Source organism: Prionailurus viverrinus, chromosome B2 (assembly GCF_022837055.1).
Source record: "Prionailurus viverrinus isolate Anna chromosome B2, UM_Priviv_1.0, whole genome shotgun sequence".
NCBI classification, from domain to species: domain Eukaryota; kingdom Metazoa; phylum Chordata; class Mammalia; order Carnivora; family Felidae; genus Prionailurus; species Prionailurus viverrinus.
The window spans coordinates 147,151,142-147,178,664 of NC_062565.1; the positions used below are offsets into that span (position 1 = coordinate 147,151,142).

Consider the following 27,523-nt stretch of genomic DNA (forward strand, 5'->3'; position numbering starts at 1 on the left):
ACAGTACTGTAACCTAGATGGCATCATCTCCTGATGGCGTTTGGGTTCCAAATGTGTAGGGCCACCTGCCTCCCTGAGGATGCTGTGATGTGTCCACCGGCAGAGCTGTGCCCTTCCCTCTAACTTGAAACTGTCCTCTCTCAATGTTCCCTATTGAAGCTAATGCTGTGGCCACCTACCCATCTGTAAAAGGCAGAAACACAGACGTCCCCCTCACACCCACCATCAAATTAAACACCAAAGTTCTATCTATTTTTTGTATTTTTCAAAGTATGGCATCATCCATCATCCTAGAACAATCTATTATGATCACATTGTACCTGGACAGCACAATAGCCATCTAGCTTATCACCCTTCAGATGGTGTCCAAATGGTAGCCAAAATATAAAACTAATACTTACAACCATCCTTCACATTTTATTTTACCCTTAGAATAAAAATGAATGACTGACGTGTATGTGGCCCATATCACCTAATGTCACCTGACTCCAGAATCACCTGACTCCTGCTCATTTCGCCAGCTTCACCTCAAATACCCCCTCCCTTCCTCCAGGTCTGCTACACTTATCTCAGTTTCTGTATAGGTCAACTCTCTTCCACCTCAGGGTCTTTGCTCAAACTGTTCTCTTTGTCTGTAATCCTTAGCAACACCCCCTTTCCCTCCTTATTCTTCCATCAGGTTTTCCCTGAAGCATCCCAACTCAGGGAGCTCCCCTGACCCTCTACGTCTGCTTAGGCTTCCAGGTCTTATGTTCCCATAGCATGATAAGTACATGTTTATTTAATGTCCCTCTTCCCTGCTAGACTGAAGCTCCGTGAGGTCAGGGACCAGGTCTTCTGTCAGCCACCGTACCCTCAGTTCCTGGCACAACCTTGACATCCAATGAAAAGCAGAGTCTATCTTTGATTTACTCTTGCTGCACATCAGGGCCGGAAAAGCCAAAGTCGCCATGTTTAGCTGTGGGTGAAGCCATTCATTAGGAAGACGCTCAGTCCAGACAGCTAAAGCAGAAGCAAAGTCCAAGGGAAGGAAGGCAGAAACTCTGATGGAGGAGGAGTGATGCCCACTTCTGCAGGGGCAGAGAGCAGACCTCACCTCTCAGAAGAGGGAGGCGGCTCTCCCAGTGGAGGCTGCGATCAATTTTTGAGACACGTGGGCCAAGGCTTAATTATGAAGCATGTCCTATGCTGATATAAGTCTGTCGTGGGGGGACTACTGCCCACAGTAGGAGGTCCAGGAGCATCGCTGGTTTGATTTCAATGCCCACTACAAAGTGAGCCCACCTATTCACCCAGGCTTCTGGAAGGAGCGAATGGCCCAGAGCTCCATCATGCCATGACATACATGCTTAGTTGTATTGATTTCACTCCTGAATCTGAGGAAAGTGCTCTGTTACATGGTTCTGTCATGTAAATCACTTTTAAAAATTATTCTTGCATCTATAAAATTATGCATATTTTTGAACATGATCTATCTCTATCTATGGAAGTGGAGGGGTGAGTGGAATATTTCATCAGAATAACTATTTACTGACAATCCATACTGTTTTATAGTCCATGTCTTTTGGAATGGATGGGAGTTCATTATTCAGTGGTTTATAAAATCTTACAGACTGAATGAGGAACTCACATCTGTTACGATTGGTATGGATGATAAAACTGGTGTGAATTGTCCATAAATATTTATTGGCAGGAAATATCAACACGTATTGCTGTTTTTAGGAAAATAATGCGTATTTTATTATTGATACATAAAGCAGGACATTTATGTTCACTACACATAATAACATAGTAATAAAAAAATAATATTTTGTAGAATATCAGAGTGGCAGAAACGAAGACGAAATTTGGGGTTCTAAAGCTAGTTTCACACAAACATTTCTAGACACACTATGAATATGAACCCCTTTTAAAGTCTTAAAAACTTTAACTTAGTCAAGAATTGGCAATTGAGTTTCAGGATCAGAATACAATTATAATTTCTACTTTAGATAATAGATGGTCATAAAAAACCATCTTCTGAATAACTGGTAAACTCATGATAAACTCAACAACACTAAGTTCTTAATACGAGCCTTGGTCATCTGCCATAAAACATGTTCCTCACTGAATTCCATATTGTCTCTCCCCCTTCCCGCCCAAAGAAGCTCCTTTGAGGAAAAAATTTTCCACAATGAGTACCTTTAAAAATCTATAAATATGTATATGTGTATATATGCATCCGCATATGTACATATGTGTATGTGTGTGTATGTACATGGATTGCCTTAAAGACCATCTGATCCTTTTTTTTTTTTTTCTGAAGAGCAGATAACACATAACAGTTCACATCTAACTTTGAAGAGTCTCTATATTTATTGGTTGGTGGCCTTGTCAGATGAAAGCGCTTTTTCTGGGTTTTAGAAGGCTACAAAATCAAGAGCCCTGAGGAAGGGAATTTGTGGGCAAACATCGAGTTCACATTCATTTCTGGTGTTCCTTGTAGGTCAGAAAAGACAGCATGCTCTCGCCTTTCATTTCACAAAGTCTAGTCAACATTTTAAAAACCTGATCGATCTTCCTTGTGCTTACAAAAGGGAAAGGGACCCCTCCCCCAGCAAACAGAGCCGAAGGCCAGTTTCCCAGCCAGCGGCCGGAGAGCTTCTGTACCCCCACACCAGGGCCGTGCAGGAACCCCACACCTCCTCGCCCCACAGCGACCCCAGAGGCCTCTTGCAAGTGCAGTGCTGGGGTTATAGCCCCCGAGCTGTCTCACACAGCCCTCTCAGGTTCGTTCTGGCAAGTCCACAGTCCTACATTTCTTACATCTTTCTTCTACATTCTGACATCCTCTTCTACAGTCACCCAAATGAATACCCCAGACCTTGACAATTGACACCGATGCTCTTGGGACATGTGAAATTGAAGTGTTGGGGCAAAGAACACCAGGGTGTTGTGTTGTGTTGTGTTGTGTTGTGTTGTGTTGTGTCTTTGCTGGGTATATGAAATTATTTTTCACGTTTGTGGAGATTAACTGAACGTGGTAACCCAAGTACCGTCTTGCTCCTGGTGCTTTGTAGAGCGTGGAATACTCACGTGGTGGGCGTGGCTTGGAGGGGAGGGGAGATGTTCAAAACACAGCACAACTGAACCAGTTCTTTTGCTTTGTTGTTTTCTTAGAAAGTAAGGTAATGGTTGTTGAGAGATTAGGCTTCCAGTTTCGTCCTTTCTTTTCTCTTTTCTCCTCAGAATTTAGACCCTATTCAGATAACATTGCTTCTGAATCATCTTTTTAGGGTCCGTTTTTCAGAAAAAGATATTCGGCTTTCAGCTGGTGATGATAGCTAGTTGTGGAACCTCACCGAGCTTCTTGGGCTTCTTTCTTAATTGCGATTTCATGCACTTGAAATTCCAGGTGCTAATAGTGTTGGAAGTGATACATACACACACACACACACACACACAAATAATTACATATAATTATTAATTATTAATATAAAAATATAATTACAATATATTGTAATGTGTAATGTATATTATATATAATAGTGTTGGAAGTGTCATCCGATTTACCTTCAGAAGGATGCGGAGGCTTCAGATGACCTATGCACTTGGCTTTGGTAAAGAAACCCCTTTCTTCCCTCGTGCTCTGCATGCGTGGTATTCCGTAGCCGAGGCACTAAAGGCAGAGGTTAGAGTGGTAAGAGCCCACAGACCTGAGCTCAGGTGCGGCTCTGAGCCCAGACAGCTCTGTGCTGCTGGACCAATCACTTCCAGTTCCTTCCTCAGCCTCAATTTCTCCATCTGTGAAGTGAGGATAAGACCTATTGTGTGGGACTGTGGAGAGAAATTGATTCAGTGTCTATAAAGTGCACACCACAGAAGAAACTCTGCATAACTAATGGCTGTTATTAACATTATCCAACATTTGAAATTTAAAATGAGTGTAAAAGAATTTGGCCATTATCATCATGTCTTTGAGTAGGAACTAAAAACAAAACAAAACAAAAAGCAACAACAACTAAGAATTCCTTATTGCCAGATTTATAACGTTGAATCATTTTACGCAGCACTTTACCTGGAATTTCAGCATAAAATTGGTTCTTGATTATCTGAGAAACATCATAATGTATAAAGAACTTCTTATCACAAAATAACAACTCATCTATACCACCAAACACTTGTGAATGACTTTCCTCAATTATCTCCCCAAAATACAGAGGACATAAAGTCGTTTTATATAATATCTAACAATAGCTAAAATGACTGTAGTGTGACAGGTATGCATGTGGTAAAACTCATCAGGTGCATTCTAACAAGAAATACAAGCACGTTTAGGACTGTACGTTCTTTCGGGTGACTTACTCGGCGGCTTCTCTTCATTAATGCAATTAGCTGTGAATTGCCACCTCGAAGATCAGAGGACTGTGACCAGTAATGTTGAGACCAAGTGATAAAAGCAGTCCTCCGCCAGGGACGACAGGCGTCAAGGTCAGCCGTGTGCCATTGCAGTGCTGGACTGGGACATTCGGATGGGGGCTGAGGGTGGTCGCTTGGAATTGCCCGTGCTTGTACCCACCGCACGCGGGCTGATCCTGGGCTCTGTGAAGGGCCAACCTCCATGTTGAGGGCTGCTGTGGTCCAGAGTACTTGGCTGTGTTTTAATTCCGTTTGTGTTAATTTACCGACTTTCCTGATCTGGCATCAGATGCAATAGGACCAAATCGGTTAAAAGATGTCTTTCTTTACCGGATTCCTTTTCCTATTTCCAAAGCACTTTACCTAATGATGTCACAGATCGTAAGCATCATTACATTTCTTGCATTAGTCTTGTGTCAGTGTCTCTTCTGTAAATATCTCTTTATTTTGTCCGCTTTTCTACCGACTTCCTCAATATTTCTTTTTATATGCTTTTAATTTTTTAACTACTTAGGATTATATTTGCAAGAGAATTCAGTGAAAGCTAAGAAAGCCTTATAACTCATCTGGTTCTGCAGTGTGGTTCTAATAGCCCCAAGATGAGCCCAGTCTAAATGCCAACAACAACCAGTCGTACATCGGTCAATAAACACACGTGCCACATGCAGCAGTGATGTGATCCCACCTAACCCTGTGCTGGCCCCCGAAGGGAGTTCCTGTGATCCCCTTCTGTCTGGAGGAAATGGAGACTGGCAGCGTCTAATGACTCGCTCGTCCAGCTCCTGCGGCTGGTGGGTGGACGCTGGGAGGGTCCCGGAAACCAACGCTCCCAGCCTTTGCCATGCTGCCTCTCAGCTTTCTTTGGGCTACCTGTTTCCCCAAATCATTGCTAATCCTCACCGCGTGCCAAAGCTGAATTCACTTAATTCACACGCACCCAGAGTAATCACTGAGGGACTGGCTCGGTGGGGTCAGGTTTTAGCCAGAACCTATTTTATAGGAGAGAATTTTCTAAGGGACCAGAAATGTACATAAGCGCCCAAATCTCAAAGCCACTGCTGCCCCCCTCCTTCTTTTGGCTCATGGAAGTGTGGGAGCAAGCCCAGACTGAGCAGGTAGGAAGAAGAGATGGGAGCCCCTGGGGCTGGGGGGCGGGGGCGGGGTCTGCATCCAGCTGCCTCCTTTCTCTGCAGGCCCAGCTCCAAACCTCACTTCTTTCTCTAACACTCGCCTGCCCAAACTCTAAATGAGGACACCAATAATAGCGCCTAGCCTCCCAGTCGGTTGCAAAGGTGAGATGAATTAATACATTTAAGCACAGTACAGCACCTGGCAATAGAAAACACTCAACAAATGGCAGCATTATTATTATTTTGTCATGGTTCTCAAGGGGAAGCACTCACCAGGGGCCCAGTCACATGGGGTCATTTACAAAGGACACTGCATTACATGAAGTCAGATCTGCATGAGCTGAAAGTGAAGTCCAAGGTCAGGGTGAGGATGGGCCATTGGCGGGTGTGGCTGCATTCCTAGGACCTCCTCCGATCTGTCTCTTCCATACCCACCCCCTCCCTGATCTAGGATTCCAAAGGAAACTATTTCCCCTACAAATCCTAACACTGACTTCCTTTTTCAGAGGACATGATGACCATTTAATTCAAATCCCTTATGTTTCTGGCCTCAGTTCTGGTGGCTTCACCCTGGCTCTTGAGTTCCAGACTTCTGCCCCACCTCCAAATGACCCCTCTGCTTTGACCCTGCCCTGTATCTGGCATACCAATGATCCCTAGCGATAGAGGTGCAGCTAGGAGATGAGGGACAGACTCCTTCCACCCCACAGCAATATTATTACGTCATGTTCATTTTTTCAACAAATGATTCCTCAACACCTACCTATTAAGAGAGACAATATAGAGGATCCAAAGATAGTTCCCGTGTCAAGGAGCTTAATTCTTTTTTTTTTTAATTTTTTTTAACGTTTATTTATTTTTGAGACAGAGGGAGACAGAGCATGAACGGGGGAGGGTCAGAGGGAGGGAGACACAGAATCCGAAACAGGCTCCAGACTCTGAGCTGTCAGCACAGAGCCCGACGCGGGGCTCGAACTCACGGACCTCGAGATCATGACCTGAGGTGAAGTCGGCCGCTTAACCGACTGAGCCACCCAGGCGCCCCAAGGAGCTTAATTCTTGTTACTGAGATACTTTCACATTATCTGTAAAATGGGTACTTGGTGATAAAGGTTGTATAAACAGTATACGCACCTGTGTAAATGACTAAAAAGAAAGAAACGTGTCTTCTGATTTTTGTGATCAGGAAAGGCGTTATTGCACAATGAAACTTTAAAGATTTCAACAAGCAGAGGTGGGAAAGGAATCCAGCATGAAGGAATGGCATAAGGAAAAACGAGAAGTTGGAAAGCCCCTTACCCTTGGTTGGGAATAACAATTGTCGTTTGGGGCCCTAATGTTCTCATGGGAGAGGACTGGAAAGTAAAGGTTGGCCCCAAGCCCATTAAAAGGGGCTTAAGGCCAGGCCAAGGAAGCTGGAATTGATCCCACAAATAACGATAAATTTCCAAAGGCTTTCACCAGTGGAGAAATGCAAGACAAAAGTTTTAATTCAGTGGTGATAAAGGATGCATTTGAGGGAATAGAAATGAGGCAGGGAGACTGGGGAGGTTAGTGCAGTGGTAAGGCAAATTCAGAGTCAGATCATAAGGGACCGAGTGTGGTGGTACCAGAGACAGAGGGGCAGCTGGCACGACAACAGAAGGGATGTGGCGTGTAGGACGGGCCTGAGTCACTCCTCTCTCACAAGTGGCAAGTCCAAATTCTTTCGGTAACATAATCCGATGTCTAACATTTTTCATGGAACAAAATTTTCACTAAAATAAAGCATAATATATTCAGAACGAAGGAGGAAATGTTCTAGTTAACCGTCATTTGGCCAGTGGTTGTTTTTAATAGCTCAGATTCAAAGATGCTTCTCCTCCCTAACCGGCTTTATTAATATTCTTCAATAATATTAGTACTCTAAACCAGATTAATTCAAAATTCTGTTTCTTCCGGTTCTCTAAAAAGCCTTTCGAGTCCACTCGTATGGACATTGCCTCCTGACCAGGGCTCACTGAAATAAGTGTGCAATCTCACACCCTTGCAAGGATTTTTTTCAAAGATAGAAACATACAGATTGATCCTGAATATAAAAATCAAACATAGTGCTAGTATTTATTAGACATCTTCCCACCGTACCAATGAATTATTCAAGTTACTAGAAAAGATTTTCCATTACTGGCCTTTGTTGTTGATATGAAAGGTTTAGCAGCAAGTAACGTTTCTAGAAAATCCTATGAACCATGTTGTTCTTTGGAGATTTTAATGACACTTGGGTCAGGAACCATAATCGATCATGAGCTACTGAATCCAGTTCTAATGGTTGAATGGAAGGGCCTTGATTCCTTGTTTCTGGCATCACATGCACACATGTACACATGTTACCAAAGTTACTTCTGAGGTTTGGCACATACACAGGCCCAAAGCCAGCCCACGTCTCCATGCTGGTAACCAGACAGGCTTTGCAAAGGGCAACAAAGTACAACAGTGGAATTAGACCTTTCATTTCTGGGATGATCCAAGGCAATGCAGCCTTCTCCATCAGGTGGCTCTGTAACTGACAGCTAATTGTTACATCAGGGATAATGGGAATATAACTTTTCGGAAATGTCACTTATTACCTGTATACGTGGTCCGTGAGATCAGAAAGATGTGCAACTAAAATGTTCTATCTTCCACATAAAGAATTGGGGGGTTGGGGCGCCTGGGTGGCGCAGTCGGTAAAGCGTCCGACTTCAGCCAGGTCACGATCTCGCAGTCCGTGAGTTCGAGCCCCGCGTCAGGCTCTGGGCTGATGGCTCGGAGCCTGGAGCCTGTTTCCGATTCTGTGTCTCCCTCTCTCTCTCTCTGCCCCTCCCCCATTCATGCTCTGTCTCTCTCTGTCCCAAAAATAAATAAACGTTGAAAAAAAAAATTAAAAAAAAAAAAAAAAGAATTGGGGGGTTGAGGAGATGATATAAAGACACTATTACCTAATGAAGTCCCCATGATTATCAGAGAAAGCACGAATACTCTAAGGATTACGTGTACATGTATTAACGCACATCGGGTCCAGATATATAAAGAATATGGGCTCGCTGTGTTGAAAGTTTTTTAACGAAAGGTTTAATCATTTTTGAAAATTAAATAAGGATCTAGAAAATCATGTGTTTCACCATCAGTGAGGAATATAAGAGAGATAACTGGAAATAAAATAATAGTACAAACCACACTTGGATATTTTCTCATAGTCTAGTAATATCTTCTAGCACTTTTCTCTCTTTTAATTCCAACCTAGATTTCATTTTTGCCAGGATGCCACCTTGCTTGATACCTTCAATAGCAATTACAGAATACGGCCCAATTATTTCCTTAGGAAAAAAATGAATTTTTTTTTTGGTTAGGAAACTTGATATTTTAATGAAAATGATCTAAAACAAAAAAACGCAATTGTAGCAAAATAGATGAGGAAATTGTACTTCTTTGTATTAAAATATTTTTCATAAAACATTAAAAATATATTAATGAGAACTTAATCTCATATAAACAAGTTAATCTGCTATAATATTGTTTTATGTATGTTTATATGAAATTGCATGGGAGTAAAACAAATTATGTCATCATAATATTGTTTTGTTTCCCCTACGGAAATACTTGTATAAAACAGTTTAAAAAGCATATTCTAGAGGGGGAAAGAATCTTAGACTTAGGGAGTATGGTATCGTTAAACAAGTTATTTTCTTAAAGAAGCAAGGAAAATGACTGAAAACAAAATTTACATTTCTAATTAGTCAGTAAAGTTCATTTGTCAATGTTGGTCTCAGTTTTTCCTCAAAAGTTAAATGGCAGCTGAAGGAAAAGAGAACCACTGGAGAAAATTTGGAAAGGAAAGAAATATTTTAAAGGGTCAGATAGAAATTTTTTTTAACCTTACAGTAAAATTTTCTGACAACCATGTCTGTGCTCGCATTTAATTTTTACTAATCTTGGTGACTCATATTTTGTACATTACTCATTTCATAGAGTAATTCCAAAACAATTGTAAAGACTTGAAGGAATTTAGAATTTTGTGCAGTTTTACTTGCCGTCTGTCTTTTTAGATCTGTAATGACCGGGGTCCTAGTTATGTAGTTTTTTATAGGATTAATCAATGATTTCCGGACAGACTCACTACTGGAATGATGGCTACAGCAGTGAGCAAAGATACTCAGCCCTGCAATGTATTTCATGCATTTTATTTCACCGTGGTCTTCCAGAGAGGACAGTCATTAGAACTGCCAGTAGCTTTTCAATATGAGAAAAACAACTTTAAATGCTTCACACTGATTTCTGTAAACAGTTTGCTTTCTCTTAATTTACAACATTATATCTCATAACAGGCTGTAGCTACATAAGAGGAGGTGGGAAGTCATATGTCCTGACATGTCAATCCAAATCATGACGTTTACCTGACCTCATTGAATGGCCTGTCAGTCATCAATCTGACCTTGCAGTAGTCCGGTGCAGATCAGAAGTTTAAACTCCTTTATAATGTTTGTTCCTACCTTACAATCTGCTCTCGATATAATATGCAACTTTTTTTCTGCTACAAAGCTTTGTTTCATGAGTTAAGTTGAAATAAGCATATGTAAAGACCTTCTTTACCTGATATTCACTAAAGAGGACAGGCAGGTTCATCATCAGACCTCAAAACAAAATTGACACAACTGTGCTTATTTATGCCTAAAAGAGATATTAGCACAGTCACTGAAATGCATCTCCAGCCAGAGGTCAGGGTTAAGGTTATTGGCATGGTGTCATAAGGGTGCTCATGTTGCACCTGTCTGCACTGTCCATCGCCTGAAGATAAATAGTAGACTTCAGTTTCCAAAATAACAGTGATGTTCTGTATGGCCTCGTTTGTAAATAGCCCCGTTCGGAGTTAACCCCAAAGTCTTGATTGAAGACACATTGTAAGTGAGAATCGGACCAGACAGCTCTCCGGGTCATGCCTGTGACTAGCCTCGTTAGTAACTGAGCTTGGCCCTTCAGAGGGTGGGCAGGTGGCTCGCTGAGTGGATGGAAAATCATAAGGAAAGGTTGTAAAGAAGGCTTTTTAGAAGCCTAATCACTATAAACGTTCCTCCTTCTGGAAGTGATAATCAATTGCTCTAAGTAATTTATTGATTATGCAATTTCCTCCAAAATCCACAGATTTCCTCCACAATCCCTCAGATTCTTTCCATTCCCAGGGTACTACCGCCTGGGGCATCTTTAGAAATAACAGCGGTTTCTTCAGGCCGCCCCGCCACCCTCTAAAGAAACAGTGCCTGTTGAGTCAGCAAAAAAGAAGCGAATCCCAGAATGTCTTGTGCTCTGGAAAATCTAACTGGAGAGATCTTGCCACTTCCTGGCTTCCCAGGATATTATGAGACTTTGTTTCTCTCATAGAAACTACCCAGTAGAGGGGCGTCTGGGTGGCTCTGTCGGTTGAACGTCCAACTTCAGCTCAGGTCATGACCTCGGGGTTTGTGAGTTCAAGTCCTGCGTCGAGAGCTGTGCTGACAGCTCAGAGCCTGGAGCCTGCTTCTCATTCTGTGTCTCCCGGTCTTTCAGCCCCTCCTCTGCTCATGCTCTCTCTCTCTGTCTCTCAATAATAAATGTTCAAAAAAAAATTTTTTTAACAAAATTAAAAAAAATACCCAGTAGATAAATAGGCTAAAGATAACAACAAGTCATTCTCATAGAAAAAAAATTAGCCCCACACAGCAAAACAACAACAACAAAAATGTTAGCCCTCCTTAGTAATTTAGGAAAATGCTAAGTAAAGTAACCTTCAAGTAACATTTCATTCGTCCTGAATTAGCAAACAGAATTTTAGTTATAGCACCCAGTGCTGTGATAAACAGGTAAACTCATATGTTGCTGGTAACATTATGAATCGGCATAACCTTTCCGAAAATCAATATGGTAATGTATATATAGGTATACATTCGCATCAATAACTACAAAATGTTCACCGTCTTTGAAGCAGTAACCTCGCTTCTAAGAACTGGTTTGAGGCAATAACGCAAATAAAGAAAAAGAGTGTGCACACAAAGACATTTATTACATTATTATCAAAAATTGTGCGAATCGGGAAGACTTAATGTCCCTAACTCCCTAACTAGAGGAAGTCGGCTACGTAATTTACACTCCTTCAACTCCGTGGCTGTTGGGCACAAAAGTTACAATGACACAGAGCGTCTATCGATAGTGAGGAGGGTGGATGTGAGAACTTGGTGGACTCATGCTCCCTGGTGACAGCTTCTTCCAGCCTCAAGGCGTCTCCTCGCGTTTGCTCTTTGGCACAGCGCGTCCCTCCCCGGCTGCTTGTTACAAGCCGGTTTCTTCTCAGCATTCAGGTCTCTACCTAAACTTCATTTTCTCAGGAAACCCTCCTGGTCACCAGCCCGGTGGTCCTAGCCCTCTCTGATCACCTATTTTCCAGTCCCTGCTCCAACTTCTCACTGTCTGAAATGCTCTTGGCCGTCAGTGGTTTGTGGACGTACCTTCCCCCTCTTCCACCAGAATGCAGACTCACGAGTTTACCAATCTCGTTCACTCCTCCTCATCTGCTAGAAAGTACACAGTGGGTCTTCTTGAAATCACAGAAGTTGGAAGACGTCCTCTGAGTTTATATTAGAACCTGGTTCCTGATGTCCTCTGTGGATTGACTGCCTTATTCCTCTTCTCCCCAGACTGGGGAGTCAGTTTGCACACAGTGCTCGGAGCAGGTGGGAACAGCGTGGGATCACCAGGCAGGCTGCTCTGGGAAGCAAGGGGCTTCCACTCCACCTCCGTGACAGGCAGCCGATCTCTTCCACCGTGGGTGCTGCTGCAGGCCCCCTCCCACAGCCCCAGCCTGTAGACACGTCAGGGGCAGCCAGCCTTACCAGTCCCCCTGGAGTGGAGGCCAGCCTATGAGGAAGCAGGGCAGACTATGGATTTGGTATCTTTCCAGAGTCCAGGAAGGTTGTCTGGCCTATGGTAGACCCCCTTGACTCCTGAAATCCCACCACTAAAGCTACTTCTTTAAACATTTTTTTAAATGTTTATTTATTTTTTAGAGAGAGAGAGAGGAACAGAGCATGAGTAGGGAGGGGCAGAGAGAGAAGGAGACACAGAATCCCAAGCAGGTTCCAGGTTCAGAGCTGACAGCACAGAGCCCAATGCGGGGCTCGAACCCGCGAACCATGAGATCATGACCTGAGCAGAAGTGAGATGCTTAACTGACTGAGCCACCCAGGCGCCCCTGAAGCTGCTTCTTTCAGCCAAGTGTCTCTGTAAAAATATAAACAGCCCATGGGGCGTCTAGGTGGCTCAGTCGGTTAGGTGTCCCACGTCGGCTCAGATCATGATCTCACAGTTTGTTGGTTCCAGCCCCTCATCGGGCTCTGTGCTGACAGCTCCAAGCCTGGAGCCTGCTTCGGATTCTGTGTCTCCCTCTGTCTGCCCCTCCCCTGCTCGTGCTCTGGCTCTGTCTCAAAAATAAATAAATGTTAAAAAAAAATAAACAGCCCAGATACAAGGACCTACCATCGCATGGCAGATCTTCAAGTCCAAGAACATAGGTCTTGTCCATAGAAACATGTAGAGAGGGGCAGTGTTCCTTAGTAGACAGAATTTCCAGAAGACTGAAACTAATGGAATGATTTACTTTGAGGCTTTGGATGTGAAGGATAATAGTCCCCCCATAGGAGGACCCCAGTGTAAAGGAGGGCAAGAAATCAGTTGAACTCTTCATCCAGGTCTCCTCCTCAACCTCCTGGAGGTCCTTCCTTGTGCAAGCCTAACGTAGTAGTAACCATCTGGAACACAGTTTGCACACATGTGCCTGTTTGCCAGGACATTTGCCCCAGTTTGATCAGAAGCTCTGAGTCTACTTCACAAAGGTCAGTTTTGGGAGCCTGGCCAGGGACAGGAGACATGAGGTCCACCACCATCCCAAGAGACCCAGGGTCAGGCTTTGAAGCGTCTAGAAGAGGAGAGAGGGCTTTTTTGTTTTTTTGGCCAAAATAGCAACCTATGCAGTGAAGGTGGTAGATGGAGAGATTTTAGCTCCAATAAGAAACAGGAGGACAAGTTTCCTAAAGCCCAAGGTCAGTGTGCTGCCTGCAGGGCCAGGACCTGAGCCCAAACATTGCTCCAATTCTTCCTTCGGTTTCACTGTCTCTTCTCCAGCATACTGTTCTCTGTGTGGTCAGTAGTAAGCAAGGACACCTTCCTCTGTCTCTGTCTCTCTCTGTCTCTCTCTCCAGCTACTTGCTTGATATAAAATGGGAATTGTAACACACTGTTGTCAGTATGAATTAAGCGTCAATTAATACCTCAAAACACAAACGAAGGAAATCCACATATGCATTATTATGCAAATATTAACTCCCATAGTAATGCTACATAATTATGACCTAATTGTGTCTTGAGGCACAAGTATCAGGTTTTCATTCAAAGACAAGATCCGCTTTTTCCTGTTGGCTTACTAGGACTGCATCTCACACAGTCAGCCAGCAATCCAGGGAACAGGCTAATTACGAACCGTGCTCCTGAAATTAGAAAACTCAGGACTTTGTTGAAGCAAAAGAGAAATAAGTAGGGCCACGAACGCAGAGCGCCATTTGCAATAACCCATCTTTTCCCCCTCACTCATATGCACCAGCATATTGAAATGTACCTGGAGGACAACAGAGCTTCGGAAACTGCGGAGTGTAACCTTAAGCCATAAACAGTTGGCTTAGAAAGTCTCACAACCACGTGTCTTGATGGAGACACACGCAGGGTCTGAGAAGCCAGTCTAGACTAGGACGACAAACCACACCTGAGTAAGACCACCCGACCCCGGGGCTCTGCATTCATGGCGAGTCCAGGTGACAGTGAGGATGTGCTCTGCATGACTCGAAGATACAGCAACTCAGGTCTCCTCCTCTTCGGAGGCTGTGAATCAACCCATTTTATGAAAGATAAAAACCTGACTCCCTGCTGTTCCATGGGCTGTCCCTCCTGTCCTACCCCAGAAAAGAGTTAAATTATAGATAGTTCACTGTTATCCGGGAGCAGGGAAGCTGACATCCTCGTGGCCGAAACTGAATCCTAGTTCAATAATTGTTGAAATGTATCAATAGCTTGTTAAATCCATAAGACCTAACATATATCCTCTCATTTTATCCTTGTACCTATCCTTACAGGTAAGTATGACACCTGTTCCAATCAGGGATTCAGTAACAGGCTGAAGGTCCCATGGAGCTGGGATGCAAAGCCATTTGTGTTCAACAAACCTATGTGCATTTCATCGTCTGCTGGCCTCAACCCCATGGGGATTCTGCTGTTTTATTTCTCGCTGCCTTTGTCTACTTACCCCCTCTTAAAATGCTGATTCAGAGGCAAATCAGTTGTGTAGACTAAACTGAAGAATCTCAAATGATAAAAATGTAACTCAGGCAAATAAACATTTCTTTATTCAAAAATACCAAAAATCGGCATATTTCACCTATCAGTATTTCCAACAAGCTTTTGTTTCACTTCTCATGCAACCCCGATTTTGCTGCTATACCAGATTAAATGGCCACATTTTCATTTTTCCCCCCAAAATTTAGATACCTTTTTTTTAACTGTGTGTCCAAAACTCCGATTGGACTTTAGCAAAGCCTTGAACCTTTGTAAAAATTTTGTTAGGTAAACGCTAGTATTTTCAGATTGGGTTCTGCAACAACACACTTAGTGGCAAAGTGGATGTCTCTTGCCACATTTACCTCAGCAGCGTAGAGGCTGATAAAAGTTGATAGTCAGAGCTTTGGACAATATTGCAAGGTTATTCTAAACTGAGACAGCCATAAAAGGCTTGAAGGTTTTAACTCTGTCACTTCTATGGCAGTGAAAGCTGTTCAGCCCAGCAGATCGGTCTGATTTGTTCATTTAATATATCATTTTTGCATTAATCGAGCACAATTGATGAGAAAGATTCCTACTCTGTAAAATTTCCAGCTAATGGTTTGGAAATCTACTTGAATTTTGCACCCAATAATTCATTTTAGAATTTTCAAAGAGTAGATAGTTTAGGCAAGCTGAGATAAATCCCAGACAAATGGGGAAACATCTGATTGACGTGTGTTTTCACTGTAAGCACCATTAGTGAGTTTATCTAATTAATTATTTTCTGCAATAGAACAGAGGCCTTTTACTAAAAGGTCTTCCACTTTGCAGACCCATGCCCTTTATAAAGCCTTTCATCTAAAACGATTTAACCAAACTTTGTTATGATGGCGATCACCAGTGTGGCCCTACATAGGCTTGAGATGTGAGTTCGTTACATAGATGAAAGTTCTAACAAAGGTAATTTGGAAAATAAAGCTCCCCGTAATTTACTTCATTTGCTGATAACATTTGTTAGAAATCTGAAATTTCTCTTTTCATTTTTGTGCCTCAATTACAAAAAAAAAAAAAATTAGAGCTGAAAATGGGTTGTATCATTAAAGTTTTTTGCTGATGGAAAACTGTAATAACAGCTGTCATTTAGGTGCATTTATAAAGATTTTCAGTAAAATTACTTCCAATAGGTTTGCCCCACTCCTGAAAGCAGCAATCAACATTTCTTTTCCAATTAAAATCATGTATTTGGTCATCTCTGGAGCCGGTCGAAAATTACCATATGGACATATAAGAAATAGTATTAAACAAAATTTAGATATTAAATGAAAATGCCATAGGAAGGCAGCATTGTCTTCATCTTGAAACAAATGTTGCTAATAAAGTGAATGGGGTAATCTGATTTTTTATTTTGAAAAAAAAAGTTCTTTCAAATTTAAGGGTGATCCAAGTAAACCTCACTTTAAATCCAAGAAGACTTTGGAAAAGGGATGAACCTATCTGACTATACAGAGCCCCCATGCACTTAACCACATTTGATCAAACTTGTCCAAATTCACAGAAATGCTATTTCCATGGATAGGAACTTACAAGCATGTAAGTAATAAATAAAGAATAAGCATTAGGCAAATAGCACTACATTTAACATATAGTTTATTTAGAACTGAATTTGCTTATATTGTATCTGGCTTCAGTAAACCCACAAAGTAGTAATTTGTTCACTCATTCATTCCTTTTACAAATGTTCAATTTGCATTTGAGGCCAAATGAATGAAATTTATACTACAGTAGTATGATCCTGCCCTTCAAGAGGTGACAAAATGTAGGAAAACTAAGTGAACATAAAATACTTCCCAAGGGTTCCAGAGCAACATGTAAATAAGGAAGGTGGATGGATTGCTGGCTATCACACTAGGAATTCAAAAGAAGGAAAGGTGACTCTGGAGGCAACTTCCCCAAGGAAGTAAGTCCAAGACTAGCCTTGAAGAAAGTTACCACGAGATAGAGGGGAGCATAGTGCTATGGGGAATTTCAAAGACATGAATGAAACTGTGCACACAGGGGTTAGGAAGAAATCCAGACTGAGTGGAGCAGGAAGTCTTGGTGAGAAAGAGCAAAGTATGAGGAAGAGCAGAGCACAGAGGTCCCAGATGATTGGGAACTTGACTTTGAGGCATCATACAATGTGAAGATGTTGGTGGTGATGGGGAGAGAACGCGATTAGGAAAGTTAACCTGCAGGGTAAAGGAGGAAGAGGAGGACATGAAAATGGAAAGGCAGAATAGACTACTAGCTCCAACCAAGAGGGGCCTGGGCTATTGGCAACAGACCCGCCAGGCACCACACAGAGCAAACTGAAGAAAGCAAAAGGGAGGAATCAAAGATGAAACTCATCTGAGCCCAGACTCGGGGCTTGCGAGACTCATGAAGTCAGCGCTAACCTCTGGGGGGCCATCGGAGGGCTTCCACGAAGGATTAGAGCCCACCAGGGACTATGCAAGAATCCTATGAAACAGTGTCCTGCAGGAACACTAGGAACCCTTGATCCTCATGGGAATGGGAACCTCAGACTTCGATCCAGAACATCCTCAACATCTGTGGCTTTGAGTTGGGTTTTTTTTGTTTGTAAGGATCTAGAAAGATCTAGAAGATTCCTACTTTTTACCTTCTCGCCCTCTTCCTACTATCCTGCCACTTACCGGTTTTCCTAGCACCTTTGGTCTGACGAGAGCAGGTGTCCTTCCACAGACAACAATGACACTCTGGACAGTGGCTCTCAGGCAGCTTTTCTGTCTTGTGCACATTAAAGCCCCACCGTTTCCTATCTTAGTACCTATCTTTGTTAAGCTAAAAGAAATCTGAAGAGGAGCTTTGCTTTTATGAAAAAAGGACAAAATGAAAAAAAAAAAATAGCATTCAGCGCACACCCTCAGCAGCCAGAGGGGCGCCACCAGGCTCTTTCCCCGGGAGCTACACTCAGCATCAAGCCGCCCACCAGAGCTTTGAACTGTGTCTGTGAGCATCTGTGCCTTACCTCAGTGTATTTCCAGCATCCGTTAGCAAGATATATCCTAAGGTACCAGAAGAGCCTAAGAGAGATTATTTTTGGTGTCTGGGAACACTCAAAAATTCTCCCATACACATTAAAGGTAAATAGTTCTTTGCTTTCCACCATTTTGGCTTACAAAAGGTTTCTTAGAAATGCTTTCTTTTCAGATAGTGAGGGAAACCAGGAGATCGTAAATGCTCCTAAAGACGGGGGTGTGGAATGTGAAATTAATCCTAGAATTTCTCCCTATTCCTCATGTATTCTGTGGCACAGAAAAAAAAGTCCTTGAAATCAGTCATCCCTGATTTTCGTCTTTCTGCGCATCTCAGTAAAGGATGTCATTATTTCAAGCACTTGTGATGAAGTAAAGATAGCATAATAATCCATATCATAAAAAGGAAGCTTAGATGAGCAGTTTGCTGCCTTATGAAACACGAATTGATTGGTTGCACAAGTCAAATACCTCCCCCCACAGATATTTATTCCCCTGGACCCTCTCTCCCATGGCATTCCTCCTTTATGGACTTGAGCTTCTCCTACAGTTAGAAAGGCAGAGTTTCTGCTACCTTGAACACCGCCTATGTTGACATGGGATGCTTACACCTCTCTTTCTGGATCTTCCTATCATCCTTCTTGCTGCCCTTGGGCAGACACCTGCCATAATTTCTCTTTTTCAGTATCACTTACTTTTTGTGTTATTCTGTTGACTTACTTCACCTTCCTAAGCAGAGTTTGCTCCTCTGTGGAGGGGAGTCCGTAAGTAGCTAGCTCATAGGGCTATTCTTTGTTTTAAGTGACATTATGTTAGTGTTACAGTCATTATTATTATTCCATAGTGAGATAGACCAGTGAGGAATCAATTTAGGACAGGGCTGGACTTGGAATTCTCCTTTTTAGAAGCAGTCTGGTCATTGAATCAAGTTGGCCAACAAGAAAAGAGATACTTTCACTTCAAAAGCTTGAAGCCAATTTAATTCAATGGCCACTGAATCTGTTGTTATAATTCTGTATGGGGATAAATTGGTCGACCCACCCGTTATTTTCAGTATAACTTCCAGGTTAAAGTAGTCATTAATCAAAGATAAACCTAACCGGCCTTTTTGTACTCTTGACCAAATCACTATCCGTCGACTATATTTAAAAAATCAACCCAAACATTTGGTCTTTATTGTAAGAAGTCAAAATCTATATCAACTTATTGAAATAGCAGGATGGAATAACTTTTTGCAGTGTGTCAACAAATAATTTGAGTTTTTGACAGTGTTTTCCTCCTTCACTAGAATTATATAGCCATTGGTCCTTTCGGGTTTTCTTAGAACTTGATTTGAAAGCTGAATTTGATGCTTATGAAAGTTGTGACTTACTTTGGAGAATTATGCATTTGCTTTAGGACCATCTTTTCAGTTGAAATACACTGCATCTCTTGAAGAACCATCATTTCCAAAAGCGTGTTCCAAAGTTGTATTGTGATCTTATAAAATGTAATGATAGGATGGTAGGAACCAGAGATCACTCAAAGTTCGATCCCTTCATTGTATGGGGAAGGTAACTGAGATTCAGAGATTTCAGAAGGCATCTAGTAAATTATTGAACATTGAAGCTCCTAAGTTGTTGGAAAACTATAATGCAAGTCATTTGCCTTGATATCCAGTGTTATTTTTACTATACCAGTACATTCTAATGTCATTTAGGGAAATAAATCTAATTGGCAGTTGGGAAATGGAAATTGTTTAGAAATTTTCATTGTCTCTCTGAAGGAAAATTTTAAAATTTAATTGACAATAGGGCCAAGATCCATGATATCTTCAATTTCACAAGTGATCGGTGCCCCCATTCAGAGGATGAAAACCCTTTCTAGAGCTTTTGAAACTGTGATGGCTTAGTAGCCTCTTGCTTTAGTCACCCAGCTCCTGTGTCAAAAAGAGAGGAAGAGAGAGAGACTTCCAGCTGGGAATCGAGGTCTTGCTTCAAAGCTTTTATCTTCAGAGGAAAGAAATCTTGTGAATTTCATTAATGTCAACAAGATCTGAGAAGATTTGAAGTGTTTAAGCCCTTGGGCATCTCCAGCATGCCAAATGCTATGGTTGTTATAAGTTATTGGTTGCAAAAGCATTGCAACTTTGATTCACACCCCCCATGAATGAAGAGACTTTGGAAATAGCCATTGTACAGTCATACTTAAGGGTATGTTGAAAACCATCACTTTCCAAGAAGATATGAAGTCAGCCAAAGAAACGGCGGCTTAAGCTTGGGTTAAACATGAAACACCCGGAATTCCGAATGGGGTGGCATATGTTATGGTTAGGAAACAAAAGACTAGTCTTCTCAAAGTACCATAGCAAAGCTAAGAAGGAAAACAAAAGAAGCATTGGTGTAGAATTCTAAAAGCAGATAACCTCAAAGCATCTCCCCAAAAGGGTCCTCCTCTTAGAATACAAAACTGAATTGAGTATAGGGTTTTTCTTCCCCCTTCACTTTCTTCTCCATTCTCTCATCTCAAAAATGATCAGACTGGAATTCACAATGGTTTCCACTGTACTTTTCCAAACTTTATGGGAGAAAGCCCTTTTATTCCAAAATAGGCAACTGTTTCTATTAAGTAAATTGGGTCCAAGCTAACCCCAAATAAATGAATATTTCTGGCAAAACAAATATTGACAATTTAAACTAGGTCTTGAAATTGAAATGTTCTTAAAAAACAAAATATATCTTAAAAAGAAAAACTCAACAACATAAACCTTTTCATAAATATTATGAGATACCTTTTAATGACATATCTTTTTTTAATGAGAGTTGTCTTTTTAATAAATCTCTTTTGGAAACTGTTAGTTTTATTCTACTAAAGCTGACATCTGCCTAAATATCAGTAAGTGTGCCCAAGGAATTACTGTTTGGGTCATCACAATCTCCTAATTGCTAAATCCACTAAACCCAAGGGAAAAAATTGTTCAGAATCATCCAGCAGAAAATCTGTGATGGTTCAATATCATCAAGAGACACGTTACAATAATAATATTTGCAGTACGTTCTGCCTGCGCATACCTGCCAAGACCTGAACCCAGGTCCCAGAGGCTCACTTTCTCCACGATGATGACGTCGCTGAAACCCAGTCTGAAGCAATGCAGCTTTTGAGCTATGACTGAAGCTGTCAGAGGCTACAGGTCCCGACAGGTAAAGCTCCCTACAGTAGGTCTTTAGAGCTCGGGAAATATTTTAGTTCAGCATTGGAGAAGCCAATAAATGCCTTTTCTGATCCAGAAAGAAATGATTTGGCTTCTCCTTTTTGCATTTTTTTTTTTTAATCTCACTGTTGCTTCAGGGAGATCGTCCAGCCCCAATGGGCAAACACCGTGGGACCAGAGTTCTTGCTGCCCACTCAGCTCACCAGCCATTCCACCTGGGGACATGCTGTGACAAACGTGCTCTCCGCGAGTTGCTCTCCATCAATGGACGCTCTCAGACTGAGAACAGCTTTGGGCCGGACTTGGCCTGGATTCACGTTCAAATACCGTGTCTGCAGAGTGCCCATGCTTGACGACACGTTAGACCCCACACACGAATGGCCAGAGAAGGGCGTAGCCAAACCATGATGCGTCAGTAGCAATTTATTTCAAAGCCCTGGTTTTACGGCTGTCGTTTAGCCTTAGGTGCGCTGAGAGCATCGGTCTGCCTAGCTCACTGTCTGGTGTGGCCAATGGCTGCAGCGGATGTTGTGCCGTCAGGTTAATCAGCCTTTTGTCTGAGAAATGTGCTGATTCCTCCAGTTATTTAAAGAGCTGTTGTACACCGAAGGGGTGACGTGAACCGCCGTTGCTGGTGAGCGTGGGGAGTTAACGTCGTAAGTTCGGAGTCTGGACATCATTTGAATCCTGCCTCACCCTTTCCCGATCCGCTCAGGTGGTTTCGCACTGAGTTTCCCAAGCCAGTGCTTCCTTTAAGGGCGTTTGGTTCCTTGGCTTCGAAAAGCACCCACGTGGTGGGCAGTTTCAGGATGGCAGGTGGATGGAGGCACCCCTCCCATGGGATCCCGCTCCTCCCTCAGGGGGCGAGGCTGCCGCTTGGGCCAGGAGGTGCCCCCAAAGTCACAGAAACATTTCTCTTGAAATGCTGCCTGCTAATTATCTTGGGTCGTGACCAGAAAGTGCACGTTGATTCCATAAATTATTTCGTCTGTTAGAATCACGTTAGTACTGCTTCAGGTGTGCAGAATAAGCATTGCTTTATATTTCTCACGCTTCACATAGTGCTTTCACTTCCAAATAACTCCTTGGCGTATTACAGTTCGTATAAGAGTAGCTACACATTTAAGACTATTTACCAAAAAAAAACGTTAGAGTCAGAAAAATCCAAAATTGAATTTCACCGTGCTTGGCCCTCCCTGTGGCCATCTGTACGTCCTTTTACCACTCTCCGTGTGTCTAAGATAAGAAGTCTGGGGCGCCTGACAGATAAGGGTTCTCTCAGGACACGGGTTCCACTGACCACCCACGCAGTAAGGGACACGCCTGTGGCTTAGAGGCTTCGTGAGGTCAAGGAGCATGAGCCTGAACTTCCTTCCGTGGTGGGTGCATGTGATCAAGGCATTCGACAAGAGGGGGATCAGTTAGATGACCCCAGCTGGAGGATAAGCTCTCCCAACGACAAGAGCCCCTTTTTCCTGTGTTGGAAGCGGAGATGGGTCTCACGTCCTCTCCCTTTGAGGCGGCCCTTGGTGACCGGGTGTTACGGTAGTGACCTCACGGACACAAGCTGAGCTCCTCACCAGGAGGATGCTGTCGTCCAGATGCAAGGCTGGGATATACACATCCCACTCCTGACCAATACGGCACCTGGAAAGAGCAAGCACCCAGGGAAGGACAGTTTAAAGAGGGCTGTATAGAAAGAAAGTGTGCATGTGATGACACATAGTGCCTGCGTCATCGGCAATTGCGGCATTCAGAACCGTAAATGCACTTACAATAGTCCCTAACCGGGCACAACTTTCAAGCCCTACCTGCATGCCTCCTGCATGAAAGCATCCCCAAGAAGAGAAACAATACCCTCGTTCGACTCTGCTTGCATAGTATCCCTCTAGAAAAGTGGTGTGGCTGAAACCACCACTTATAGTCCTATTTGTTTGGTTATAAATAAAACATCTCTCTTCCCTCACCAAAGTATCTTTCCAGCTGCTGGACATAAAACAGATTCCAAGCTTCCTAAATTGAAATGTCATCCTCCTAATCAGAATTGACGATTGTAAATAACCATCTGGTTTTGTGTGTGTGTGTGTGTGTGTGTGTGTGTGTGTGTGTGTGTTTGAGTGCCCTAGTCTCACAAGCGTACTTTCTGGCGGCATCATGTGTATTTAAAGTGGTGAGCTCCAGGTCAGATTCTCAAAGAAAGTGGCAATACAGCTGTTTTCAAAAGGAGACCACATTGCTCGCCTGCTTCTCAGCATGGTTTGACACTAACCCATGCCCTGTCATCCTTGCAGCATGCAAAATAAGGGAATGTGTTCCTTCTGGGGCTTTTTTCTGCCCCAGTGATATACATTCTGCAACCACTAAACATGCCCAGTCCAAGTCACTTTCTGAGTAAGCAACTTCCATTGTGTTCTGTTCCCTTTATCACTTGGGCTTCTACACTGCTGAGAAACAAAAAAGCTACATAGTTTTACTTACTCCTACAGTTAAATATTTTTTAAAAAAGCAAGAATAGGTTATTATTGAAATGAAGTGTGGTTGTCAACTGTAGCCTTCTAGAAGTCAGTGGGAAAAACAGGGTGTGTTAAGCTTTCCTTTGTGTGCAGACTTTCCAAACCCCCCTCTGCCTCCAGCGGGAAAATATGTCTGTCCCGTGATCTATTCAGTTCTTGACCTTTGGACTAATATGCCAACAAAAGGCACCATTTATTAGTGATTAATTTACGTATTTCTGCCATACGAAACTGGATCAAGGCTGTCACTGCTCAGCGCCATCACCAGTTATCATTGCCCTGTGCCCTCCAGGGGTTTGTGCTGTGGGCTCGTCTGTTCTATGCAAGTGTGGGCCATGCCACCTTCTCCCTGAGTGCACCTCTTCCAGGACCGGGAGTGCCTATCAGGAAGAGGCACACACATTCTCCCCCATTCCGGATGGAATCCTGGGAAGCTGAAGTTGTTCCTGAAAGATGCATTCTCTGATATCAATCTCCCTTGTTACCCGTTATCTGTCTCTGTCCTTCCCCTCCTGCCCCTTCTTCTGACTCCCTTGTCCTGTCTTCTTTTGGAGTTTGTTCCTTAAGATCTATTCTTCACACCTGTAACAAATATCAACGACCTCCCCGTTCCCCCGCCCCCCACAACACACAAACACACGCACAAGCTTCCTTCTTCTCTTTTAATTCAACTGAAAGATCTTCTCCTCTTGGAAAGTTCCCCCAAGTGGATTGATAACCACGCTGTCCTCTCTAGTGGGCAAGCCTGACTGCAACTCTCTCTTCTCCCTTCACCATGTAAATCTAAAGAAAAAAAAAAAAAAGACCACTTAGTTTAAGTGTGTGTTTGTCTACATTTTTGTTTCTAAAAAGTTTATCTTTCGGGCGCCTGGGTGGCTCAGTCGGTTGAGTGTCCAGCTTCGGCTCAGGTCATGATGTCACGGTCCGTGGGTTCGAACCCCGCGTCGGGCTCTGTGCTGACAGCTCGGAGCCTGGAGCCTGCTTCCGATTCTGTGTCTCCCTCTCTCTCTGCCCCTCCCCCGCTCATGCTCTGTGTCTCTCTCTGTCAAAAATAAATAAACATTAAAAAAAAATTTTTTAAGTTTATCTTTCGCTTAAAAGAAATAGGGTAAAAATCTTTTGTCAAACATCTAATCTCTTGTTTGTTCCACAATTACTCTTTGCTATTTGGTTATTTTGGATGATCAACTACCCTGTGCCTCAAACTTTAGCTTAAATCGAGCTTACCGTGTGATCATAGAAATGCTTCCATCATGAGCAAGAAAACCCCACATAATTATAATGGCTTGGTGTTGTAAGGTCATTTGCTAAGAAAAACTGATATACACTATAGCTGTGTGACCGTAATCTCTCTCTCTCTCTCTGAAAATTACTAATATTTCTGCCTGCCTTCACCCTCACTAAAAGAAACTCATCAGGAGAGCAATTCATTTTCCCTATGCTATCGAAGACAGTGATATTTCTCTAATAAGTTTCTGGAAAAATCAAGCAAAAGAACTGCTTATCTCTGCTACGTGGGATTGTGACTGTTACTTTTAATACTGACCTGAACCACTACTCAGTCTTTTCTTAAATGTCCAGAGTATCTGGGGAAGAAGTTTGAAATACCATTTTCCCCTCTATGATTTTCACATTCGAGCAAGATCGACATTTTGGAGCCATACTCGAAATGCGGATAGAATAAGGACTTTCATCTGGTGTAGTGCACATTTTCAGGTTGCAGCTCCCCGCCCCCTGCCCCATGTGGCCACCGCCTGAGCTCACAGCCCGTTCGCTGCACCTCACTTCAGCAGAGGTGAAACGGGGTCATGTCAGCAACTGGGCAGAGCCATGGTACCACTGTGCTTACTGGGAGAGCAAATGTGGTTGAGGCTCTTGGAAATCTGTGAGCAGAGTACAAACCGAATGCGTGTCAAGACGGCTGTTAGGGGGCTGCTGGGTGGCTCAGCTGGTTGAGCGTCCGACTCTTGATTTTGGCTCAGGCCACGATCTCACGGTTCGTGGGTTCAAGTCCCGCATCGGGCTCTCTGCTGACAGTGGGGAGCCTGCTTGGAATTCTCTCTCCTCTCTCCCTGCCCCACCCCCACTTGCGCTCTCTCTCTCTCTCTCTCTGTCTAAAATAAATAAACTTAAAAAAGAAAAGATGCTCCTGGGGAGAACCTCATGGAGTTTCTATACTCTGCCTTGAAGCCAAGGGTCTCCATTTTAGTCAGACTCCCACACATCTGGGTCATTCCTGCAGCCAGGTTGCACACGATCACATACTTCTCCTCCAAATGCTTTGAGATGGGGTTTGCGGACCCAGGTTCCCGAGGCTGCCAAAGGCCAGTGCTGGCACTTCCTTCCCTCGCCGAGCCAGAGAGCCAGCTGCGGGGGTCACTTCAAGCCTTGGCCTTGGCCGTGTCCTCCAGGCACCAGGTCCTCCGCCTGGACAGTGACACGCAGTCCCTGGGAAACGGTAACTAATAGCCGTTGTACAAATGTTGGGCAAAAATCAAGAGCAGACGGTGCTCAACAGCAGCAAAGACAAGGGTCGAGCTAAGCCTCTCCTGCCAGAGCACATCCACTTAACCTGCAGTGGGCCAGCCCCTCACCTGACCACAGACAGTTCACTCTAGTTTTTGTTTTCAATGTTTTTAATTTTTGAGACAGGCAGAGACAGAGTGTGAATGGGGCAGCGGCAGAGAGAGAGAGAGGGAGACACAGAATCGGAAGCAGGCTCCAGGCTCCGAGCTGTCAGCGCAGACCCCGACGCGGGGCTTGAACCCACGAACGGCGAGATCGTGACCAGAGCCGAAGTGGGATGCTTAACCGACTGAGCCACCCAGGCACCCCCAGACTGTTCCCTTGAAATATGCCATGTTGTGGCTTTGAAGAACTCACTGTCCGAGAGAACACTCTGGAAGAGTCAGCTTTGAGATTTGTGATCTGTAGTGTAATGGTGATTACACCACTTTTGTTGATTCTGTTACTCCTTTAGTTTCAATGGCTTTTCATCAGCTGCGATCTAGGACCTCGTATTTTTATAGATTTGTCACTCACTACCCCTAAAACTCTACAAGATCACATTAAAAAAAAATGTTAAATGCTTGCATCTCCTAACAAGCATGCAGAGAAAATGCCTAGAGCGACGTGTAGGGTTTCTGGGGGGGAAACTGCAGAATAACGGGCCTCTTTGTGTGTTTGCATGAACTAGTTAACTCGGGAGACGGCATCGACTACAGCCAGCAGAAGAGGGAGAACATCGGTGACCTGATCCAGGAGACGCTGGAGGTCCTGGAGCGCTACGGAGGAGAAGACGCCTTCATCAACATCAAGTACATGGTCCCCACCTACGAGTCGTGCTTGCTGAACTAGAGGCAGGAACAGCTGGGATGGGGGAGGGCTTGCCTTAGTGCCCAGATCATCTGTCTCTGCTGCTTTTAGCATCTCATTACTTGTGACTTCTACAGCTTTCTTTTCTACAGCTGCTAAAATAGTGGCTCATGGGCCGTTGGACCATTAGCCCCATTGAGAGCAAAGTTTTCCAATACATAAATAGTGCCTGTTTCTTAGATTACAATAGCGTACTGTGCTTATTTGTTCTAAGAGAAGAATTGCTTCTTTATACAACTCGGACAGAAGCAGGAGTCCGAGTCAAACCTTCAGTTGTATAGACAATAAAACTATAATTTTCATGCGCAGTTCAGCGATAGCTGTTATGTGTCTGCTTGCCCTGAGGCTGATGTCAGAGGTTGTAAGGGGAGGACTGATGCCGCCCGCCTAATAGGTGTTTGTCGTGGCCGAGCAGCACCTCTCCGGCAGCTGTGCGGAACAATGTTCTCCGACATTCAATAAAACCATCGAGTCTGTTTCAATTGTGCAAGGACAGTCTTGCGGGCCCGTTATGAACCTCAGCGACAAACG

General features: G+C 43.3%; 1 protein-coding gene across 1 annotated transcript in view; it reads left to right on the forward strand.

Moving 5' to 3' along the window:
* Nucleotides 1-27,176, forward strand: part of PACRG (parkin coregulated) — a 505,579-nt gene extending 478,403 nt beyond the window's left edge. The window contains exon 5 of the mRNA XM_047860011.1: nucleotides 26,814-27,176. Within this exon, the coding sequence (XP_047715967.1) occupies nucleotides 26,814-26,974 (161 nt within the window). The 3' untranslated portion in view covers nucleotides 26,975-27,176. The remainder of the gene's footprint in view (nucleotides 1-26,813) is intronic.
* Nucleotides 27,177-27,523: the final 347 nt, after the last annotated feature.